Raw genomic sequence first — 26,197 nt, forward strand, 5'->3', positions numbered from 1 at the left:
GGTTTCATCTCCTTTAATCTTAATATATTTTCTTCTTCTAAATTCAATCAGTCTCTGTACTTATGGAGTGTCTTGGATTGTGTACTTGATTCTTGGTCTCCATCAGTACTTTATTGTAGGTTGACTTTCTGGAAGAGTTAAGTGATATTAGAATTACAATTGTACTCCACCAAGCACGTTTCTATAGCTAAGGTATAGTTTTCAGAGACCAAAAGTGCATTGTTTGGGCTTTGAAGATAACGCGCGTCAAACAGTGTACTTGTGAGAATTGGTTTGGTGGTAATATTGAATAGTGTATTCTGTAATATGTTTCATCACTCTTCTCCATATAAAATATAAATTTCATTGAAATATAGTAACGTTAAAAAACTATCGTAAATAAGTCAATCGGGCACATTTTTTTTCGAGTTTTCTCATTTCCTTTAAATAATATCTGCATCAACGAAAAAGTCAAATATTTCTTCAACGCTTTTGGGGAGTCATAAACGTAACGAGTTCTCATTTGCATCTAATGTCGACTGAAAATTGTGCTCTAGAATTATCTTATAAGAGAATACGGTGATTGTACGACAGGGTTAATTGTGTTTTGCTGAAAAATTCGTTCACGATGACATTCTTCTTTTATGGTGTGCGCTATTGTGGTGCAAATCCACGAGGTTTACCAACGAATCTCGTTTTTAGCAGGGAATTTGCTCTTTCTATTACACGATAATAACCTTCCAAAACTTCAAAAACTCTTTAACTCAGACTTTATTATCAAATTACGTAACTGAATATATTCTTTTTCGCCTCTCTAATCTCTAATAAACAATTAATTATTCAAATTGAAATGAATTAATTCATCAACCTTAAGAATTTCAGCAGATAGCTCGTAATGAAGATTTAGTCACTGTTTTTCTTACTTTATCGTTGGTAACCCAGATCGAGATAAATCTTTCACTACATCTCGTTTACTTTTAATGTACTATAGCATCTGCCTTCGATAAAGTTAATCTCATGTGACGTTTTCCTGGTTTTTACTCAACATAAATCCAATTCAGATACCAAACTGAAGACAGATTATTTATTACATCTTTTTTCCAATGGAAAAAAAGCAAAACGTCATTTTTATGAGATGAGAAAAGGGAGCACTGTAAACAAATAAAATCACAATAGTGGCAAGTGAAATTCTGCATCCGATAATTTTTTTAACAAATCAGCTTCAATACCGCACTCTAGTGTAATCTGCTACCTTAATATTTCTTTTACATTCCCTGTTTTATCGATTGTCATCATTTCTAGGTCCCGTTAAAATTTGTTTTATTCTCCAATATGCTGTTTTTTGTTTTTATACTGCTGCTTCTATCCATTCACTTTTTGGTCTTAATTAATAAATCCTTTACTTTTTTATATCTAAAATGTTGTCAAAAACACAAGAACAAAGGGGATTTAGAAACTTTGAATTCATCTCTTTTAAAGTATTGGTTACCAAAGCACTTATACCAAAGTGACTTCCATTCATGATTTCTTTTGGAATGTGTTCTCTCGCGAAACCCATTTTTAGGTCCCTTTTTTCCATGTCGCTTCACAAAAGTTTTTTCCACTATTTCTTCCGAAACATCGATAAATTATAATATTTTGTTAGAATATTTGGCAGTTTTTTCAAATATTCAAAGAAAACTTAAAGTTGTTACGTTGTTCAAGATCCGTGTTTCATTTAAATGACTATAATAACACACTGCAAAGTTGAAACAGGTTCAAATGTGTCTTTGCTTGTTTCAACACACCAAGGTATATGAAGTACTAATTAAAATAGATGGAGCATAATTGCTTCAATAAAAATTCTTATTATCAGTTGAATTATGAAGAAGAATGTCAAAATAATTGAAAAGATTCTAATAATTACGTTGGTTATTTATATCTCCTCAATGCCAAAAAATTGTCGCTCGTTGTGTTGATAAAGAGGCATCTTTCGTCAAAATTTATAGCTTTATGCATAGAAGTGCCAGGAAATAATAAATTGAATATTGGCTCTATTTTGATTTCTCGCTTTATTGGTAATTTAAGATACAATGACGCTAAAATTTAATAGGAATATTTTTATGCAATCAAATATTATTACGAACTAACGTTTTTGCATTTATTTTGTTTGGCAACTGAACCACCTCGTGTAAGTTTTACGAGTAGTTTCAGAAATAACACTTTCCAAAATAAAACGTATTTAATTAAGAAAACGTGTGTAGATATTTTACTTTATATCAAGCGATGCATCCAAGCTAAGTTTTGTTTAACATCATAACCGAAATCTGAGCTCTGGCTGAATGATACATCCACTGATTAATATAGTCATAGATATTTATTTATTATAATGATTGTCAAAATCGTGACACTATATTTAATGCCAATATTGGATATACATTTGACATTCTACTAAAGCAATGGATTATATACATCTTTATTTCACATCAATTAGAGAGAGTTATCAGCTACTATAATAAATAAAAACCAAATTAGAACGATTGTTGAATATTTCACAGTTATATCGTGATGAGCTATAGAATCGCTTTTATTAATCAGTGATGACAAAAATGTCGTTTCTTAAGGGCGTAAATACAACAGTAATCGTCATAACAATATATTTAGAACTTGCTATTACTATAAGAAGGGAATTGGTAGCTGCTAGTTCTTTTTTCTTTTGTTAATCCATTCTCGTGTCTCTACTTTTTATTCTTACACCAATTTTTTCCCAACTTCTTCCGAAATAGCTTTAATTTCAAGTTCTATTATTTTGTTCATTTAACTTATCCTACTTATTATTATATAGTTTTTCATTCTCATTTAAAAGACTGTAAAAAGAATCAAAGTATTATGAGAACAAAACTAACATATGTACATGGGCGCTTACAATGCACACTCTCACACTCTCTACAAAAGTAGAGTTGTTTGCGATGAATAAAATATTTCCGAGAACAGTGAGTACGTAATACATGTTATAATTTGTTTGTTTTTCGAATGTCAGTTTGCGATTTTTGTATTAGTATCAAAAGGATTACGCTCCGAGCACATAATAAATTTGCTCACTGTGTGACAAATATCACTACGTTCTGGATGCCGACGAAGATGTTTCTTGGTACTTTGGCGATGCTATGATGCATGGTCTTCGGAGAGACGCCGGTTGCTGACATAATAACTGGAACTATTTCAACATTTTCGCTTCTGTTCAATCTTAATTGTGAGATCTGCGTATTTGTCCAGCTTTTTCTGGCGTAGACGAAAACTGAATTGACTCTTATATCAAGCACTACGATATCAGGTCTGTTATTCGTCACTTGTCTATCGGTGATAATGCTTGTCTATCGTAGTAGAGTCTAAAATTGTAATTTTCGAGCACCCTCTGCGGCTGGTACATGTAATGGCCGAGACATTTTCTCCATAGAACGGATCGGTACGGGATCAGAAGGGGTGGGTGAGCACACATATCCTACACGCTTCAGAGTTCTTTCCGATTTCCAGCTCTGGCTCGATACATCTCTCTCTCTCTCACCAGTCTCGAATCAATTAATATCACTAAAGGTTCCGTTCGCAAAAAGTTCAAAAATTTTAGCAACTGCGATTTAGCCATGCTGGCACTTTGCTCAGAACTTATTGGCCTGTCAGATGTTTGCTATAGTTCTTCCAGTATCAATTGCAGATTATGAAAACCAGTTCGAAGCACTTGCCGAAAATTTTGTTTGATCTACCATAGGCGTAGATACCTCATTTTATAATTGTATTATTTTTATAAATAAATTATAAAACATGAATAGATACGTAAAATGTACCTGCCTGTAAGGGCGTTTGGTTTAAACAGAATACCAGACGTGAGCTGATCCTTTTTGTACTCCATTCGTTTTTATTTTTTCAGGGAAAACGAAGTTTCAAAGCAAAAACCACAAAGGAAATAAAACAAAAGAAAAAACATTTCAATTCCAAATTATCTTTATAAATAATCATGCTAGTCAGAATCGTCTGAGCTAGAATCATAAATTATGACTGGTTATAAAGAGGGTGATACTCATGTTCTTTTTTGAAAACATATTCAACACAGTTTTTTCAAAGCTCTTGGCGGTCTGCTCCTAGAACTTTCTTCGCGAGTTCTACAACCTCTCAGTTCTGGAGACAGAATATATTCTCGTAATTCTGATTTTAAGTTTACCCATATTAATGAGTTAATAATATATTAATAATAATCATAATTATAATAAATTTTCTGTAACTTTAGACCTTTAATAACAGTAAACAATTCTTTGTTTTTTGGGCCTTTTTTACCATCGCTGACAGTTTTAGGAATATTTTCTTCAGACATAAATGCTAAAATTTGAGCTTTGCTACTACTACTCGTATTTGGCATCTTAAGGAGTTGTCGCGAGTGATACAATGCGTTGTCCATAACGATTACTGTGGTGAAATGTTAGGGAAAAGCTGTTCGTCAAACCCCTTTTCAAATAATTCTGCTATCATATCTTCATGATAATCAGCTGCAATTTTTTAAATTTTTTTAGCAGATATTAATAGAGCATTAGTCACGAAACCTTCCCTTTAGAACATGGCCCTATCAAACAGCATTTTTTATTATTCTTAACCCAACTAAAATTTACTACCTCGTGACTGTAAACCATGTTTCATTTAGATAAATTATGTGTCTATTAGAACTTTATCTGATGCAAATAATTTTGTCGCCATCGAAGTATCCTTGACGATTCGGTTATTGCCATCCTTTTATTCAGTTTTTTGTGTTTAAAACCACATGCTGACAAAACTTACCGCAATGTTTCTAAACTGGTATAATTGTATTTTGGATAATTAGCTACTTTTTGCTGTATAAAATCTTGAGTAGCTTTGTCAACTGATTTTAGTTTTTCTTCATATGTTTTTCGGTTTTGTGAATGATCCACATTAACCCCTTTTGCGTTGTGTTTTTATATCTAAATCTTTATTATCAAATTCATACCTGGATTTTTCCTCACTACAATGTGCAATTTCATTGCCTTCATTCGCCCATGGTCTAAAGAACGCCATATTTCTATTTTTTTAAATAAATTCGTGAATTAAATAAATCTCATCAAACGAAATCACTTGTCGCAGTGTGTATTGTGTACATACAACTTATAGAAATAGAAATGCATTTATGTTTACGATTCGATGTTTTGATTGGTAAACAGTGAAGATGAAAGTCCACGTGGACTGACGGTTTGTCAAATATTTACTGAATTTTATACGAGGAGTAAACATTATATGCCGTGCATATTTATGAAATATTGATTGTTTCTCGCATAACTGCCTTCTGAAATTGATATTGGAAGAATTATAACACCTTCTGCTCATGTAGGAAAGAGTGTTCACATCTTTAATCACTTTTTTCTTGTAATTGTTAGTGTTGAAATCTTGTTCCTGGCTAGCCTTCATGAAGCCTTCGGTCTCTGGAAAGCTTCTTTATATTAAACTACAATTATTATTATTATTATTATTAACTATTTGATGGTGATGGTAATGGTTATTTTAAATATGTTTGAGTGCCTAAATCGATAACATGGAGATTATTGAACAGATTCAAAAAATAAGTTTATTTTAATATTCTACTATTTATCGCTTACTACAAGTGAAGAATACAGATTATACATTAAAACAAAAAAATAACTAAAACCTGTATTATGTTGTTGTGTACAGATTGAGTCGTTTTCTTAGTTGAAATGCTCATACTCCATAACCCCACAACATTTTTAATGATCTATATTCTTATTTTCGAGGCTGGAATCTTTTCTTCATCGCATCGCTACTAAAAAGTTTTAACAATAAGTTTTCCAAAGTTATGTTTAGAAAGTTGTCGGGATTCATTTTTCCTCATGTTTTATCTATATGTACGGAAATGCTCAGCTTCCATTTGATTGGTATGACACCGGATATTGTAATCATCTGATATATAATAAGATAATCAGTTCCTTCTTTAATTTCTCTACTCCATACTGGATGAATTCGTTCTTCATGTTATCAATGCAAGATGCTTTTGAATTTTGTTATTATTATTTCGACTTCTTCTAGTCTTCCGGCTAAATATTATTCTCATTTACTGTGATCTCTATCGGTCTATTGTCATCATCAATAAATATTTGTAGAGCGTTTTGAAAATACCTAATCCATTCTCCTTCTGCAATGTCATTCACTTGTACTTTTTCCCGTAACTTGTGTTTTTACTCTTTTCTTCTGACCACCGTCTTCATTTCTACTGAGAATTTTTCTCTGCATTCCTTCTTTAGTGGTTGTTTGTTTTTATTTTATATGTGCTTCTTACTTCTCTTTCACCAATTCCTTCACATCATTGGTGAACCAAGATTTGGTGCTTCTCTCTCCGTTGGTGTCTACTGTGTCTATATATGACTTCTGTTACACATTTTCTGTTATATTTTTTTCTCTACATCATCGTTCTCTACAACCCAGTTTTGCATCAACTCATTTAGTCTTCTTTGTGATAGTCCTTTTGTGCTGTCTTCTTGTAACAACTCTACTCAGATTATCATCTAGTTTATTTGGTAAATGTGTGCTTGATTATTGGTGATTATAGACAAAAATATATCTTTATTGTACGTACAATCCAACTAAGAAGCTATTTTCACGTCATTGATTCAACTTGCCACAACTTGATATAAAATATGTCGGTATCTGCAACAAATGAGTGGGTTGGAAATAAATGTGGGAAATTATTTGAGGAATTTTGCGTTGGCGCTCTATAGTTTGAGTTTTGGGCCTGATATTTTTTATTTATTCGATAAATATTATCTAGTTTCCTTTGGGTATTTGGGATTTTAAATATAACATATGAATTATATCATAACATTCAACTTCATTTGATAAATGTTTAATAGTATACCTCTTTCAAATACTCCTATTCTGTACTAATCACTTTATATTTGATTCATCTGTTACTGCATCATTTCTAATTTTTATTAGGTTTGCTATTCCACATACCTCGTTTATTGAATTTTCTCTCTAGAATCTTTTATCAATTATTTACCACTTTTCATGCATATTCGTGTATAATTCTTCCAATATCAATTGCAGGAGACAGTTATGTGAGGATCAATCAATATTTCATAAATACCCCCGGCACTCATACCAAATTAAGAAATGAAAAATAATGTTTACCCCCCGTATAAAATTCGGTAAGCATCTAACAAACCGTCAGTCCACGTGGACTCATCATCTCTACTATATACCAATGAAAACATTTAATCGTAAACATAAATGCATTTCTATTAGCCGAAGCTGTATGTACACAATTTATTCGAAATATTCCTTTGGTGAGATTTATTTAACTCATAAATTTTTTAAATAAATAGAAATATGGCGTTCTTTAGACCATGGGCGAATGAAGAAAATGAAATTGTACAGTGTAGTGAGAATAAAGTCAGGTATGGATTTAATAATAAAGATTTAGATATACAAACATAGCATGTTATTTTAAATATATTGTAATGTTTAAAAAAGGAGAATATTCAGCAATCTGATAATGCAATCATAATAAGAATTGCTGAATTAACTAGAGTAAATAAATTTTCCATTTATCGAGTAGTCACGAAAGGACTTGCTGAGAATTATTCACAGAACCGAAAAAGGTGTAAAGAAGAACTGAAAGTAGATTATCCAGAAAACAATTATAACAGTTTAAAAATATTGCGGCAAGTTTTGTCAGCATGTATTAAAGGATGGCAATAACCGAATCGTCAAGGATACTTCGATGGTGACAAGATTATTTGCGTCAGATAAAAGACTACCGAAGTTCTAATAGACAAATGGGGTACAAAGAAGGCTCAGTTCACGTCTGGTACCCTGTTTAAACCAAACTCCCACACAGATAGGTAGATTTTACTCGTCTATTCACGTTTTATAATTCAATATTCAGTTGTAGCGAGTTAACGAAGTATAATAATATTTTTTTCTAAGTTCCAAGTAAGACAACAATCGAGTGCATCTATCTAAATAACGGCGTATAATGCAGTCCAATTTAAAATGATTCGATTATCTTTTAACGAATACTTTATCGCATAAGATATTTTTAAAAGTATTCATAAAAATAATAAATTAAGGTATCTACGCCTATGGTAGATCAAACAAAATAACACTCGTATGACAAAATTTTCCGAGTGGGTTCACCATTAAAAATGTCAAACTTTGTGAAGGCAATAGATAACCTAACCAAAGCACCCTACAAAGGCAACATAGTCCTCCTTTGCGACATTATCCCTTTTTATTACAGGGTGTAATCCACAATTCAGTTCCTTGGAAAAAGGGCCTAAAGAACTCGAAAAAAAAGGATAATTATTCCGATACAAAAAGACAAGTGCACGTTTTTGAAATATTTCTGACCAATTACGCCATCCCTGTTGTCTTGGTATTAATATAATGAACTTGTAGTTAAATTAAAGAAGCTAGAAACCGATGCTACAAAATATGTTATCAAACATTGAAAATTTTTGAAGTAAAATTCCTGAAAACAAGAAAAAAGTGACATGTAAACCATTGTGGATTTATTTAATTTTCTTGGTGATCTCGTTGGCTCCCCATCTGTCGAATCAACTAAAATCTTTCCTTTTACCATAACGGATGTGAACTGTACCTTACACAGTAATGTGTGTATAATATATATGATACGCTGGGTAGAATAAATTAATTATAAACCTTATTTTATCGTTCTAAATACTTTTACCGTCAAATATAATAAGTCTGATGCAAATAATTCGCTCCACATACATTTTTTCATCGTTAAAACCGACCCATAACTCTTCCTGTATCTAAAATAGCTCAGATGTTGCATCACATATACAAAATATAAACGAACCTAGATAAACAAGTATTATTCGCGAACCTTGTTTTCTTTTATTTTATATTTTAAGTTCAGTAGATTCACATTTACCCGCCGACACTAAATTAAACCATCTATTTTAGTCTTTTTTCCAACGATCGAGGATATATTTGAGAAGAGGTAGAATAAGCAATTTACGCACTGTTTAGTTTTAGTATGCAACAGATATTTCATTTAATGAAATCACGAATAACAAAAGTTCTAAGCACCTGAACAACCAGTAAAATTAAATAAATATGTGTAATATTGAGATAGATTCAATAATTTTTATTTGGAAAATGCGCGCACCTGTCGATTAGTATCTCTAATCAATGATGGATTTACCCCTTGGCTAGTGAGATATAATTTGAGAAGAGACAAAATTTTTTGAATCCCAGAATTATAGAGACAAAAAGTCAATGCATTTGATAAATTACAACTAATTTCAAGTGGAGTGCAATCTGCTAGTATTTGGATATAATTGTAGACTCTTCACCTGATAAAACCCTTTTAAATCAGTATACTATAATTATAAGATATGTACGTGATAACCGTAAAATTGTTGAAATTTTATGATAATGCGAATAACATGTAAGGCATTCAGATACGAATCAAACCAATGAATCCTTTAGTAGATCAAATGCCTTGTGCCATCCATTCTTTGAATTTGGTAGGATGATATGCATTTGAATCGGTAACAGAAGCAGCCGATTTCTTTTCTACTTTACAACAACTATATAATTCCCTTACTATATTTACACATCGTTAGGAGATCTTGATGCAGCGTACACATTCAAGATCAAGTCTTTCTCAAACTCGATGGTCTGCTCGAGATGATGCATACTACGCATTATAAAAAGAGTGGTCTGTAATAATTGATGCACTGGGATTCATTGCCGTAAACAGAAATGAGAAACCGACCACGCGATCCGAAGCTACGAGATTACACCGAAAATTACAACATTTAGAAACAACAATCCTAGTCGTTGTTTGGGATGTAATTTTACATCGTTAAATGATACTAGTAAGTTAAGAATCTCAAGCTGATTTATCATCAGTTATTCAGATTTGTTTCTTCAAGACATGAGAGACAGACAATTTTCTGAATTTCAGGAAAAAGCTAAAGCATTATCTGGAGCTTATGATTATTATCGTCGCAAAAAATTCAGCCAAATTAATCACGAGTAAATGGAAGTACACCTTTCTCTGGACAGGAAAATTTTGGCACAAATGTTTATTAACATATTCTAGAAATTCGTATTGTACAATTAACTGGATCACTTATCACTTTAATTACCGTTTCATTTCAAAATGGCACTTTTCCCAATTGCCTTAAGACGGCTATAATTATATCTCTGTATAGAGGAAGATATAAAAATCAAGCATCAAATTAACGCCCAATTGCACTCCTTTCCTGGTTACCTGATATCATAGAATCCTTATAATGTATACTCTAGCCTAAACAGCCATCACTCTAGGGGAACACCTCTCGCATGGTTTAAGTCACACCTTACCAACAGAAGTCAGCTTGTAGGGGTTGATATAACGATGTCTCTTGCAAGCCAATAGAATGTGGAATGCCCCAAGGCTCAGTACTAGGCCCTATTTTGTTTCTTCTGTTCATCGCCTATCTAGACATCAGTGGTAAAATATGTCTATTTGCAGACGATACTAGTTTTTCTTGGAGCAACTCTGATCTCACGGCACTTCTAGGAGCATATCTAGTGACCTAATCACCATTAAGTCATGGTACGATTCTAATCGATTCAACGTTTCTAAAACTGAAGTTTTATCATATAAAAATGCATTGCAGCCTTTTTTATTAAATAACACCACCATTGACGTCCATAAATCTATGAAATTCTTAGGGCTTGTTGTGGACATTTCCTTGACATGGGAGTTACATATTGCCGCCTTATCTAAAAAAATAAGTACCTCCTGCTTTGCGCTGAAATCAGTTTCCAAATAACTGAACTTATCCCTCCTCCCTCCTTAACAGTCTCTTATACCCTCATTGAGTCGCATCTCCCATATGCCCTTCTCTTCTTGGGTACGTGTATTGCGAATCTTCAAACTACAAAAAAAAAATGTTAGATATTTACTCGGACTAAGCAGCAGGATTCATTGCAGGGATTAAAGATAAAAAAACCTTCCTTATTCATCTTTGAATCCGTTCGCCTAATTCACTTAGGAACGCAAAAAGACTTTAACCTACTCACGCTCAGAATTAGTAAGGGCTCAATATTTTACAATACAAAAAATGCACAATCAGCTACAAATTGAAATCAAATCGATATAATCTTTTCCTGCATAATTTGAGGGTATATTTACTGGAAAGTGCCTCCTACTCAGTAAACGACTTATATACTAATTATTACCTATTACAGTTACCCATAATTTTGTTACTCATTGTTGTTTTGTTCAGTATATTGAAATTTTTGTTTATTTGTCTCTTTATTTAGTTATTTTTATGTTTGTTTTTTAGTTTTTACAAGCTTTTGTCTACAAATTGTAACCATTTTTTGACAATAAAGCATTTCTCTCTCTCGTTATCTGTAAAATGAACAGAAGAGAAATCTGTTTGCCTTAGTTTGGTCTTGTATACAATTTTTATTGAAAAGAGTTGTATATTAAGCTCTTCTAGAAATATTTGTTGTTACTAGTTGCGTAGTTAAATCTTGTGATCGTTTTGTTTAAACATAAAATATTATCAAAAGCAAAACAAACTGCTCTCGTATATAATTAGAATAATCAGATGTCGACATATATATATATATATATCGATCGAGTTCCAGAATGTTGTTCCGCATACCTAAGTCAAATTCAAATGGTGCATTCGGTTCAATGCTAATTAAAATACTCGAATTAATTGTTGTTTATGCTTATTTAACTACTGAAATTTTCTATATATCTAATTGGAAGTTGAACTAAAATTTAGCATTATAATTTCGGATTGAGGTTATTGAGCTTTGCCAAATTACTAAAATTATCGTGATTGCGTTATTTTAATATATTTCAACCCAAAGGAAATATTCTACTGGAATTAATTCGATTTAATTAAAATGTTTTCCTCGTTTTTTTTCCACTGCACGGTATATTTAAGCCTAGATTTGTCATCAAGCATTCAAAGTCACTCAACTTATGCCCTTTTTATGTTATAGTCAAACAGACTCTTCCTGTTCATCTCCGATGTTTTTATACGTTCCTTCTTTCATATCTCGAGTTCTAATTGGTGTAAGTTATTCGTTCTGGTCTAAGAATACTCAGTAAATCAAGCTCTTTCATTTGAGATATACTATGAGTGAATTGTATGAGTCTGAGGAGAGTTAAGCGCGGACATTCAACTTCACTTCACAAATTTTTCTAAAATTTTTCTCCACTCAATGCTCCATATCTCGAGTTCTAATTGAGGTAAATCGTTCGCTTTGTTCTAAGAGCACACAGTAAATCAAGCCCTTCTATTTGAGATGTAATATGAGTGAATCGGTTGAATCTGATGAGATTTTATGAGGATGTTGAATTATTCACATAGTCATTGTAGCGAAAAGCACGGGTTCTCACGTATTATCATTAATATTGAAAAATTCTCTTTTCAAACTTTTTCGTTCCCGTATAACAATTTTGATTAAGAAAACGTCATCTACGATTTTGGGAACGTAAATTCACTTCCCGTGAAGTATATAAGATATTTCCACATTATGCATTCTGAGATTTTTATTGATTTAAATCGATAATTTTCATATGAAATTATGAACAGCTTTGAGCGATCTTTATAGCATAGGCATAGGCATCGTTTTTTTATCAATAATGTTAAGCTGAAATTGGAATAATTTATACTCTAATACCCAGATGGATGTAAGGCTGGCAACTAAGTACTTTCGCTTTTTACAGATAAAGAGCTTTGCTTTATTTTTTGAATAGCTTAAGTGCTGTACTTTGCCGTTTGTCACGGTCTCATTGAAGTAACTTTAGAGTGCAGAAACAAACATCTTTCCGTAAAGGAAAGAAAGATGCAATGACTCACAAAGAAACATGTGAAGTTTATGGTGCTGATTCCTTAACAGAGTGCACGTGTCAGAATTGTTATAAAAAATTCCTCTCTGGAGATTTTTTCCTGAAAGATGAGCAACGTTTTGATCGACCTGCTGAGCTTGAAGATGACCGAACAAAGTCATAGTTGGAGAGGATAGTCATATAACTGTTCGAGAGGTTGCACATGTATCGCACACAACAATTGAAAAACACTTAAAATGTCTTGGGTTGGTTAAGAAGCTTAATATTTGGGTACCTCACAAATTGAAAGAAAATTCATTTAACACAAAAAATCAACATTTGCGAGATGCACCTTAAACGAAATGAAACCGACCATTTTTTGGAAACAATCATCACTGGTGATGAAAAATAGGTCCAATACAGTAATAAGATGTTGTGTTTTTTGAGCTACTTCCAAGGAACCAAACGATCAATTCTGATATTTACTGTCAACAAAATGAAATTGAATGAAGCAATCAAAGAAAAACGGCCAGAATTGTTAAATCGAAGAGATCTAGTGATAATGCAAGGCCTCACACATCTTTGTCAACTCGTGGGAAAATATTGGATTTTGGCTGGGAAGTGATGCTACATCCCCCTCACAGCCTTGATCCGACCATTTATTTCGAAGCTTTCTGAATTCTTTAAATGGTCAATCGCACCTAGTTTAGTTTTTTGCTGATCATCATCATCATCTATCAGCCATCTTCCATCCACTGCTGGATATAGGCCTCCTCTAGTTTAAACCATCTATCTCTATCTTGAGCTGTATGTATCCAATTTCCTACAATTTTCTTTACATCGTCACTCCATCTTGTTGGCGGCCTGCCTCTACTTCTCTTGGCCTCCACTCCAATATTCTTTTCGTCCATCTATTATCTGTCATTCATTTTTGCTGATAAGGACCAGAAATTTTAAGAGCACGGAATCATGAGCTGAAAAAAAATGGCTAAAGTTCATTGAGCAAAATGGAAAAACTATTTTTTGTTAAGAAAAAGTGTTTTATTTTATACCACAAAGCCTAAATTATCTTGTCGCCAAATAAAAAAATCATCAAATATTGCTTGCATGCTGCTGCTATTATAGAAATCGAAGAAGAGGTATTAAACAAAGTATCAATACTTCAAGAAATGGGGCCAAACAAAAACTGCAGTTACAGGAACCCCGCTTTTGATGTACCTTTTCGAGATATCTGCTGTTCTAAAGTGTCCAAAAATGATTATATTGTGGATAAACTATGGTGAAGTTCACCCTTTTTATAAAAGAAAACATAGATATTTCCAAGTATTGTATTTTTAAAAAGAAGATTGAATCTTTGAGAGTTTGACTGCAAGAATCTATCTGTAGAAATAAAAATAAGAATGCTAAGATGTTACGTTTTCTCTCTACTCATTTATAGAGTCCTGGACGTTGAACGAAAATATGAGCAAAAAATTAGATACTTTTGAATTTTAGCTTTTTGCGCGAGAAAAATCCCGTAAACTATTGTACTTCGGCGGAAAGAATCCAGATATGCTCCAAGCAGGGGCGAAATATTTGGAACAGAGATCCAGGAAGAAAACGAACATCCTGACTACGTTCGATAAAACCTTCCCTCAACTCTTTTGCATTGCTACTGACAGAATATATATTGCCATGATGACATAAAATATGTAGAAATAAGCATTTATAACGTTGTTTTGTATTTAGTGCTCTCTCTTCAATTGATCCTATGTAATGAAAAATTTGCAATATGAAATTATATAGCTTCGATTTTTTAGATTTTACTTTGAAAAATATGATTGTTTCAGGAGGGTGGTAAAACTAAAACAAAAACATTAGTATTCCAGAGTCCTATTACAGAAGAAGAACTAGAAAATATTTGGGACGACCAAACTCTTCGGCTGTTAGTAAGTATATCAAATAACTGATTTGAACAAATTATAATTGCTTATAACAAAATTACAGCTTGAACAAAGTACACAATACGAAGAAAGACGTGTCATAAGAAATAGACTACGTACAGTTATGGCAGAACAAGAAGGTAAGGAAATTTCGATAAAAACCAAAGTATATATATTCATGTACTCTGAATAGTTGAAGACGTTTATCAATGTGAAAAATTATTCATAAAGTTAGTGAAATTTATTCAATAAAATTATAAACTGATTTTTGTTAAGGTTTATTCAATCATTACAGATTTTTCAGTTCGATGTATATTCATATAAACCTTCCCTATATTCACTAATTTGACAATAGAAGGTGTAGTTAATAATTACCAGGACAATTTAATACATCTGTGTGCTCCGATTTTGCTGTATCTGGAAAATAGTTTCATAAATGTTGTATTCTATGTTGATAGCAACAAGTCAAAATTTTTGAATAATTTGCTCCGTATGTAAGATTTTGAAAAAACAAATAATACCATGAACATGATGATAATCACAATATATAAACTTTTATTACGGAAGCAGTTTTACGGAACAGTGAGCTTTCAGATATTGACTACATTTTAGCTACGATGATTTTATTATTAGTTTCCATCATATTTCTTATGTCATCTATCATTTTACATATATCTGACTCATACATAATAAAATAGTTATTTTCCTAACAAGTGCGGAAAGTGATACTTTCCCGCACGCGACTGCAGTTGTCCCGAACGACGCGGAGCGGAGTTCGGGCAAGCGGTCAAGTGCGGGAAAGACACTTTACGCATGAGTTAGGAACATTATTTTTTCTACGACCGTATATACATAAAAGTATACCAACCCATTTTTCAAAAATTATTTTATTCCAACAAACATAATAATATACAAAATTTTAACTGAAAACTATTAATTATTATAAATATTAATATTGAAAACACAGTTTGTTGTATTCTGTAGACCAGTAAGAATTGCCGGCCCAGTAGAGTTATTTGGTTTCAACTGGAAGGTAGATGACGTCGGTGAAGATGGCATCGGTTGCAGGTCGCATAAAGATGACGATGACGGTGACGGCAACGGTTTTAAGTCATTTGTAGTACAGAGAAACTTTTTACCATCGAATAGCGGGACCATAATGTATTAAATTTCAAAACCTTACTTAGGTCTGAAAAATACGCCAGAAATACCTCTTCCTTATAAGTTTTGGCCCCTTTCTCCTTACACCATGTAACAAAATGGTCGTATTGCTTCTCATACTTCTCATACGGAATTAGCTTCATTTGCAGCCTTCAAAACGGCTTCGGGAAGTTATTCGTCGGATGAATCCATTAATATTATTGTATCGGATTCGATTTAATGTGGTTTAATTTAAAAGAAGATTGTTCTTATTCGGTCACTTCCAAGACGTTTTGAACAACTTTGACGTTTTAGTAACAATTACACGCTTGGGTTGTCATAGCAACTGATATAAAACCAGTTTTGATATTTGTTTCTCCTTTGAAGAATGTAACTTTCCCGCACTAGTGCCGGAAAGTGACACTTTCAAAACTAAAATGCGTGCGGGAAAGTGGGTTAAAACGCACGGTCGTAGAAAAAAGTTGTTTTCGATATTGGGTGAATATGAAAAACAAGTTCAGTGAATAGTTATTTTACTATTAAGTGAGTAAAATGAGGATTTTAATTGCATATGAGATTGTCAATTTTTCGCCGATCTCGAATGTGCCATGAAAACTTAAATTTAATATACGAAATCAAGGTTTTTTGTATAACCGTGAGGGAATTTACTTCAAATGAATACTTCCAATACATCTAAACGTGGTTTTTGTCTCGATAAGTTATCGCTATTGTCTGTAAAACGTCACGGTGTCTGGAAATCCGCCTTCGTAAAAGAAGCATACATACAAAAAGTAGTTAGAATAACAAAATATTGAATTCTTCCTAAATAAAATATCTGATAAAATTGCGGAGTCAACTCTTCAACAAATATCTAACGTTTCTGATCGGCAGTAACATAGAACATCTTCGGGAACTTATGTAATTGTTCAAACTTTGCTATCAATTATTTTTTCAATAAATTAAATTGATTTATGATGAATAATCAATTAATAATTAACTCTGTTAAAAAAGTTTCATGTTTATTTTGGCAGAGAAAAAAAGTCGAGGTGAAAAGTATTTATTTACGAATCAATAGAGGAACAAAAGTTTTTTTTGACAATTGTGCTAATTATTAAGTGAAGAGACTGAGAAAAATTTACGTAAATATCATTAAAAAGTATCGGCAAGTTGAATAAAAATTACGTGTAGTTAATATAGACAATATTTTAACTGAAAGGGTATGCAATATTTTTCGTGAAAAATTATATATGACAAATCTATTTGCAACGTGGGTGCCACTATTGCTTATTACTGATCAAAAGTTCAGTTATAATAAAAATTCAAACGAATGTATATACGGGTATATTCAAGCGTGTTCAAAGTGAATTTTTTCTTCGATATATATCACGTTAGATAAAAGGTGGGTACACTATTATATCCCATAAACAAAAATACACGCGAGGCATTTATCCCAAGAAAGCGTTTTTTGGTCAAAAAAATCATAGCTACAGTGTTTTGGGATTCCAAAAATGAATCATTATTGGTTACTCAGAAAAAGGGAAACAATAATTGGCCGATATTATGTTCTTTTGTTGACACGTTTTGATACCGAATTTTCAACAAAAGACCGCATTTTTTGAATGAACAAATGTCCCTGTTCAGTCTTCTTACGATCTAGGTTTCAAACAACATATTCACCCAATTTTGATCCCTCTTAACACTTTCTGTTCCCAAATTGAAAAAAAATTACTTATTGGAAACAAATACTTTACGGAACTTTCATAAGATGATTATTCAAATATAAAGCTGAAAGGAGATTATTTTGAAGAATAAAATTAATTTTTAAAATTAAAGCATTTTTTTGTTCATTAGAAAGTCACTCTTCCATAAAACCAAACTTATTACTAGATATACAGCTGCTAATCTTTCTTTGTGAATAAATTTCGATGTTACAAGTGATGTAATAATTTTCTCATTGGGTCGTTTTTTCATTTATATCTCTGTTACAGCTTGTGCAGAACTAGTGGAAAAAGCAAGTCAGGATCCATCTGAAGGAAAAATAGAGGGTGAGTCACTTCTTCTTCCTCTTCTTCAAGGCTTATTACAAGCACCAGAGAAAGATCAAACTGCTGATTCTGGTACAGAATCCGGCGAAGACCAAAGAAACAGTCTAATCGCCGAAGTACAAAATGCTCTAGATAAATTATCGCAAAGTTTATGTAGGGATTCTACGGATATATCTGAAGAGAGACGCAGTTCTTTGTTGTATCTAGTAACAAAATTGCAAGCAGGTCTTTCCACTGCGGTACCTAAACTAGAAAGGAGATTATCTAGTGAGCCGGGAAGATTTAATAAACGAAAAAATAGACAAAACAGACACACAGTCGGAGTAAGTTCTGAAGAATTGGCTGACGCTAGACGACTTATGGAAGAAATTTCTGGTCATACAATAGCGCCATCTAATTCTCACAAGGAAGAACTCAATTTACTTAAACAAAAGTCTGAAACGAACATTTCGAATTCCTCTAATGTGATTAGCGTACCAAAGTCCAACGATATCGAGCCTACTATACTAAGTAAACAGAATTCTGATAGCAGCGTTACCAGTAATCGTTCCATCAATAAATATCTAAATAAATCGTCGGTTAAAAACACAACACCAAAGCCTTTCGGCAGTTCTAATAATAGCATATCTAATAATTCATCCACTGCTCAAACTCCAGATATTGCAGAGCTTTTCGACGTCTTTTTCACCGATGAAACACCTTACGAAGCTCCTAAATCTCTTATTCCAGATACATTTACAGAAGAACGTAGTCCTAACATCCAACCAACTATTATAGAATCGGGATATGAAGATCAAGATAAAACGAAGCCATTACAATACAATCCAGTCTATACAAAACCAGATTCCTCTTATCTCCCTTCAATGGATCATACAAAAGAGCAAGGACCACGATTTAACACAGAAATCAAAAAGCAAAAAATGAAACGTGCCAACACTATCGATATACCAAAACCATTGCACTACTATGAAGAATCAGATGATTCTGACGGTGAAACTGAAGCTCAACAACATAAAAATAATTACTATGCTCTTAGAGGACCAATAAGAGTCGGTAATCCAATAAACAAAAAACCAGTACCAACTTTCGAACCAAAGACTGCTACAGATCAAAAATTCTTAGCGTTCCTAAATAAAAATCAGAATTCGGATGCTGTAAATAATAAAAGCACCGCTTGGACAAACCAAAAAAATAGAGCACAAGTATGGGAGAACAGATTTGGTAATATCAAAAATAACTTTGAAAACGTTAGTAGGATACCGAACAACACGGTTAAAAATTTTTGGAAAACCCAAGACGATGCTATAATGGCTCGTACAAATCAATTCGGACCTAAAATTAGTAGGCAGAGTGCTAGAAATTTGCAACAGATGTTTGAAGAAAAAAGAAGGGAGTCTCAAGAGAGAATCGAACCACCACAGGTTCAAAGAGTATCAAAAGAAATTTTACCTGTCAAAGGTAAACAGGACACTATAACCGGAAAATTATCCGTGAAAACTGAACCAGAGAAAACCTATAAATTAGTACCAGGTCCGTTACCGGTTAATAAATTTTCACACGCTCCTCAATCTGCTTTTAAACCTATCCCTAAAAGGATACAAGATCAACGACAATATCAACCGAATTTGGAATCACAAGATATACTTAAAACAGAAATAAAAGAAAATAATGATACTTCATTATTTTTATACAGCCCCAAGCCATTATACAGTTCGGAGTCCAGTTCGCCAGCTATATCTCCTAATATAACGAAACCTTGGCTATCAAATGATGTCGATAAAAGTAATAAAGTTATAAGTATCACCGCAAAAAAATTCGAAGCTGCTTCTCAACAAAACGACGTGCATGTAGTTAAACCGAGAAAACTTAGCAGGGAATTAACATCTGCCTTTATTTCCCCAACTCCAAAAGAAAAACCTACTACTTCGTATCTTCCAAGAAACGATATCAAAAGTAGTACTGTAAGAAAGTTGAGTGATCAGTACAATAACATCGGCAGCAAAGCTCCAGAGTATTCCAGTCATACAAGTGTAACATACCAACCAGTTAATTATCCCAGGAACCATCACTCTTTCACAGCTGGAAGTACAACTAATATTTATGGTAAACCTCATCAAAATAATACCACTTATAATCAATCATATTTAAGACAAAAAAGTTTGGAAAGTAACGTAATTAAGCCACAGACTATTTATCAACACGTACCTGGTAAAGAGGATACATTCAATACTCCTGAGAACGTATATACATCGACATTAACGTTTAATCCTAATATTCAAAACGTAGAAACTATAAATTCTCCTCCAAAATTACAAACTCAACTTTCTAACGAAAGCGTTCATGAATATACGGCGATAAACAGTAAAGTTATGGGAGTACCAGTTAGTCAACAAGCTGTTACAATAAGACAAAAATCTCCTATGACACGAAACGAACACGACATGGCCGCAGCATTCAGCTTGAAGAAAGCTCTCACCGGCATCGGAAAAGGAGATAACAAAAATTCGAAGACTTCTCCCATTAGACAGAACCCAAGTTATAACTCTCTCGAACCCACAAAGATCAACGAAACATACAATAACAATTTTACATCTAAAGTATCAGAACCTAAAACAATTTTAATAAATCCTCCAAATAACAACGATACTAAGGCATTTGGTGTTGTGAAACCCATGCAACAGAAGCAATCTTATGATATAAAACCAACTCAAAACAAATTTCGGAATACTTCGGCTCACAATCAACAATTTGTGGAAATCAACGAAAAAGGTCAAGGTGTAGTGACGAGTAAATTTCACATACCCATAGTAAACGTTGAACCCACTTCACCTGGTATTCACTCACCTAGTGCTATATCCCCCATACCTAAAGGTATCAGTAAATCAGATTCTTGGCATCAAATTTGTATGGCCAGTCAATCACCTACTAGATCACCGCCTACTAGAAACGTAATTAAATCTAAATCTAGTCACAGTCTGGCAGTACCTCAAAGACAATTCGAGGCCGGAATGTCAAAAGACGAATTAGTGACGAAGAAAAAAGCCATGGAAGCGTATTTAATAGGAGGGGCTAGTTCACCGAAGCAAAAACCTAACGAGAAAATTGTAAAAACTAGTATAAATAGGAAACAAACTTCAGAAAAACAATCTGCGTTCAAATCTACCGGTATATCAAGAAGTAGAACTTTGCCGGATATAGTTTGTCCGCCCATGTTAGATGAAAGTAACGTGGATCAAGCTTTCGAAGATTTATTCAAATCCAGTTCGTAGGAACGAGATATTATTATTAACAGAAGAATTTATCATACGTATTCATTCCAATTTTCTATGTAAAGGTGTTTTTATGGTTTAGGAATTATAACTTAGTCGTTTTGCTGGATAAAAAACATGTCGAGTTGGATTTTCTTATGCATAGAGCTAGAAGAATTGAAAAAAATATATAATTATATGGTGTGTCGAGGTGCGCACACCATGATTATTGTCCGGGATCAAAAAGATGCCAAGTGATGTCATCGTAAGATAGAGGGTGAGGATTGTGTTGGTGTGCGCACCCCCCCTTAACAAATCTCCCTAAAACCCGCTGCTCATGAATAGCCAAAAAGCGACTGTAAATAATCATAATACACACTAATCTGCGATAAATTACTTCCTCGTTTTAGTCGGTTGTAAGGAACCTTGTACTGTTTAGTTGATACTTTTTAGCGTTCCCTCAATCTCCTTTGGAATTTTAGAACTTGTTTGACCTGAACTAACTTCAGGAATTTTTTCAATATATCAAAAAAGATCTCATCACAACTGTTATTAGTAGATAGCTAACAGTTAGTAGAAACTTTTTGAAGCTTCTCTGTCCATAACTTTCTAGTCTTCTCAAAATTCTGGCATATTTTTGTCATTTACGCTATTAATACTTATTTCATCTTTCCAAAAAATATGGTTTAAATGAAGATTCTTTAGGTTTGAATCTAGCGATTTAACCCAGCTTTCTTTGTACTGCACTTTTATTTATAAAAATTGCATATTTAAATTCTTCAATCAACATGCATTTGGTATATTATCAAAAAAAAGACAAATTATTGTTACATCTATTTCAATATTTCATCCTTCCTTTCGTCTATACAACAAGTTCATAGTTCAATAGGTTTCTCGATACCACAGTATTGTCTGTCTAAGATTTTTATTACTGTATATTTACCCGCTTACTTAATCCTTATATCCATCTACCCTCGTGGGTGTAAGTCGTGGATTAAATTCCTTTTTTATCGAATCTTTCTTCCAGAATTCTTCCCATTTCTTTCGATTCATCATTTGTGGTAGTCCTTCTTGTAGTTTCTTCCTCCTGTTTTTGTAATCCTTTCCTCATTCATCCTTTACGCATGTCCCAACCATCTTAATTGATTTTCTTCTATTCTGTAGGTTTTATTTTTAATATATGTCTGTATGTTTCGTTTCTGATGTGGTTTAATCGAGTTTTGCACTTGATTTTCCAGAGAAATCTCATTTTCGTAGTTTGTATCTTTTTCCTCTTATTTCCTTCTCCCGCTATCGTTGAGCCGAGGTATTTGTAGTGTTCTATTTGTCTTAGTTCTATTTTGATATCGTGTGTCTTTGCTCCCGTGCTCATGATCACCATCTTGGTGTTAATATATTCGAAAAAGTTATTTCTAAATTAACATTAGTTGACACGTCGATCGTTTTATGAATAATATCAGAGGGAGTTGTAGTTTAACTGACTGTAAACTTAAGTGTTCTTGTTTTTGTAATATCTAATCTAACCTAATATTTGCTACTATAGAAAAGCCGATTAACTTTGGTCAAAGTAAATCACTAGCTCAGAAAACAGCTGACGGGTATCAGTTAAAACACTTCAATTAAAGTGTAATGTACTCTATTAACAAGACTTTTAAATACAAACTGTGATATTAGTTTATACAATTTTAATGAAAGTTTATCAACTTCTTATGTAGTAAAAATGAGATTTTTAGAGGTTTAAGAATTGACAACAACTATAAAGGGAAACATTTCCAGTAAATTTTGACGTTTATTGTAAAATAATTATTTCCAGTTGGACAATCTTGAATACCACAAAAAAAATTTTGTTTCTTCCTCTGTATGAGTAAATTCCTATCAATTTCTGGTTAAGAACGACGAATATTACGAAGTAAAAAATATTCCTGATATGATTTTCAATATAGTATTTATTATATAATTACATATACCAATTTTTTTGTAGAAGAAAACAAAACAGTTAATTTACAAAATATTATTGTCATTCTGTCTTCTGTCCTTTCTCTCGTGACATCTGGAGCACTCTATATTTAAATCTATAAGCATTGCTTCATCCCAGCGGACACAAATATCTTCATTGGTAGAACATTTCACCATACTCGTCAGATTCAACTTCACAATTAGTTGAAAAAAAAAATCGAGATAGGAGTGGAGAAAATTGATTTCTAGAGGGATAATTTTGTGGCTTTGAGATTAATTGAGTCCAGTTTTTTTTATTCTATAAAAACCCATTAATAACTTTTTTGAAAGGTTCCCAAACTTCCTTCTCTCTTATTTTCACAACCACAATATTCGGGGAATATTCAATTCAAGTGAAGATGTGTCCATCGAGTGTTTCACAGGAATAAAACCAAATTTTTGCGCCGTTTCATAACCATGGATGAAACGTGGGTCCATCACTGATAAGGGAGATAAGGCTCCCTAGAAGGCAAAAGTCGTTTCATCTGCTGGCAGGGTTATGGCATCATTTGAGCGAAGAAATCAAGCAAAAACGGACTCATTTGGCTAAAAATAAAGTTTTTATTCATCAAGACAATGCACCAACTCACACATCCGTTGTTGCAATGGCCAAAAGTGTGAATTGCTACCTCATGCACACTATTCGCCAGATTTAGCCCGTTTGGATTATTTTCTGTTTCGAGACTTGAACAAATGACTCGGTGGTCAAAGATTTTCCAATAATGAAGAGGTGATGTCGGTAGTTAATGGCTATTTTGAGGAGCTTGCCGATTCTTATTATAAAACCTATTGAACATCGCTGAGAAAATTGTATGGAGCTAAAAGGAGATTACTGAAGATTACTGAAGAATTTTGTTGGGCCAGATACTTCTAGGACCATCTTTGTAGTGGGCTGAATGTAATAGTTTTTGGATTATGGTTACGCCATTTTTTACTGGTAGACTCAACGTTTCGCCTACTATTAGAAAATAAAAAATGAATTCTCTTCGTAGATAAATTCGTATTTTTGTTCCAATATAATCAAATATAATTCTGCTCCTAGCTTTGGAATAGCACAAGTCGATTTCAGTCTGGCGAATGTGTTAAACTAGGAGTATCTAAATAAAGAGTTTGTCCTTTCTATTTTTGAAGTAGTACTTTCACTCTGATTATCATTTTTTTTATTTCGTAGCCTTTTAACTTTGCTATTTGGTATTAATACAATACTTATTAAATTTCTTCAATGGTCTAGAAATTCTAAATACATCCTATTAGATAGAATAAGTGTAATTCACTACAATTTTCCAACGGAAAAACAAATAATAATTAGAAACATTCTGAGAAAATAAAAATAAAGCTCGACAATATAATTAAAACGTTTTGGGGTTTCTTAAGGTCGTTTATTTTAAATCTATTTTTTTCCTGTTCCCAAAAATAGAACGTGAGTTTCTAATTTTCAAGTTCAAAATTTGCCAACTCAAATACGAAATGAACGGTCTATTTATAAATTCTACTATTGTGCATGGTCCACATGTTTACTTCACATTCGCGCCAAATAAGGATATGCATTCCTTTTAACCAAATTTTGGAAAAATAAAATGTTATTTGACATTGAAATTTATCAATAGGAATAAAGTGTTAACATACAAGTACTGTCTAAGTAAAGTTGGTCTAACTATGAAAACTATTTTTTTAAGGAATCTACATATTTATAAGAAACATATTTATTAAATTTTGATTAAAAAAAAGCTAAAAAATATTTCATGAATTAAAATTAGAAATGAATTTCAAAATATCAGTGAAACCAAATAACCACTTGGTTATCTATTTTGCCTAATTACTTCTTTTATTCGTTTTGGCATCCTATCAATAACTTTTGTTCGTCATGTGATGTAAATTTGTTCTATATTCCTTGAATGCTAGTTCGCAATGTTGTACCAGCTCTTGCCGGATTCAATCTGAGCTTTTTGTGTTTGACATCGAATTGTTGGAAAACACATTCAATATCAATTCATCACTTGTCTACAATTTGTGGTGTTATTTTATTTTAAAAGACATTGAGGTACTTATCAGCTTTCATAATACCTTTCGCGAAATGTAAGTTTTCTACTCCACTAGCTGACACGGATCGTCAAATAATAACAAGCCAAAACTTTCTTTTTAAGACTTTCATCATATGATACTTCTTATTAAGTTCTTAAGTCACAGCTTATACTATAACAAAAGCATACTTCAAAGCTGATTTCATCTCTTGAATTTAAAGAGTTCCATTAGATTGAATACCATAATTCCTGCTCACACTAGTATATTTTTCTTCTGAATATTTGATTCTTTGGATAGTGCAGTTAACTTCCACTTCTTCGTTTATGAGTAACCAATCCCGTTACTTTGTATCATTTAACATAGTTTCGAATTGCAATTGTTGACTTTTCAATAATGTGAAGCATCTTGAAATTTTGAATGCAAATGAATAATAGCTTCTTTTATTTCGTCAGAAACAGCTTTACCACACGCCATTTCGAATATGAGTTGTTAATATTAATGCATGTACTTGAAATGTCATATTCGGCTTCTTAGCATCGTTAAATACTATTATTTGTTTTACAAAGCTTACTTTATCGAAGCCGTTAAACACATCATTCAACATAATTGTCTCCTATTTTTATAAAGAAGGCCGTTTCATCATAAAAACTCTTTGTAATATAACCTTGTCGGTTTGGTAATTTCTAGATAAACATTCCAGGAAACAAAAAATATTACGAATAAAATTTTAATTTACTTTGAAATAAATTCACAAATAACATTATGGGTAATTGAGCCAACTTCACCGAAACTAATTTCGTAGGAAACATTTTCTTATTATACGAGGGCCGTTTTTTTTAACCTCCGATTGGCTATGATCAAAAGACAAGTTCATACAAAACAATCATTTTATTACCAAAAGATTGATACACTTACGGTTACTTTTCGACATAATCACCGAAGAGATTGAGACATTTGTCATATATCTGTGGACAAGCT

General features: G+C 32.7%; 1 protein-coding gene across 4 annotated transcripts in view; it reads left to right on the forward strand.

The window, feature by feature from the left end:
* LOC130893100 (mucin-2) overlaps positions 1–26,197 on the forward strand; it is a 111,770-nt gene that overhangs the window by 68,269 nt on the left and 17,304 nt on the right. For 2 of the 4 annotated variants that reach the window (XR_009059145.1, XR_009059146.1), the window contains exons 11-13: positions 14,677–14,775; positions 14,834–14,909; positions 17,898–21,479. Coding sequence is in view for 2 of the 4 variants with exons in the window: in XM_057798898.1 (XP_057654881.1) it covers positions 14,677–14,775; positions 14,834–14,909; positions 17,898–21,131 (3,409 nt within the window). In the remaining 2 variants the exon portion in view is untranslated. The remainder of the gene's footprint in view (positions 1–14,676; positions 14,776–14,833; positions 14,910–17,897; positions 21,480–26,197) is intronic. The other 2 variants (XM_057798898.1, XM_057798897.1) reach the window with 2 other exon arrangements.

Source organism: Diorhabda carinulata, chromosome 4 (assembly GCF_026250575.1).
Source record: "Diorhabda carinulata isolate Delta chromosome 4, icDioCari1.1, whole genome shotgun sequence".
NCBI classification, from domain to species: Eukaryota; Metazoa; Arthropoda; class Insecta; order Coleoptera; family Chrysomelidae; genus Diorhabda; species Diorhabda carinulata.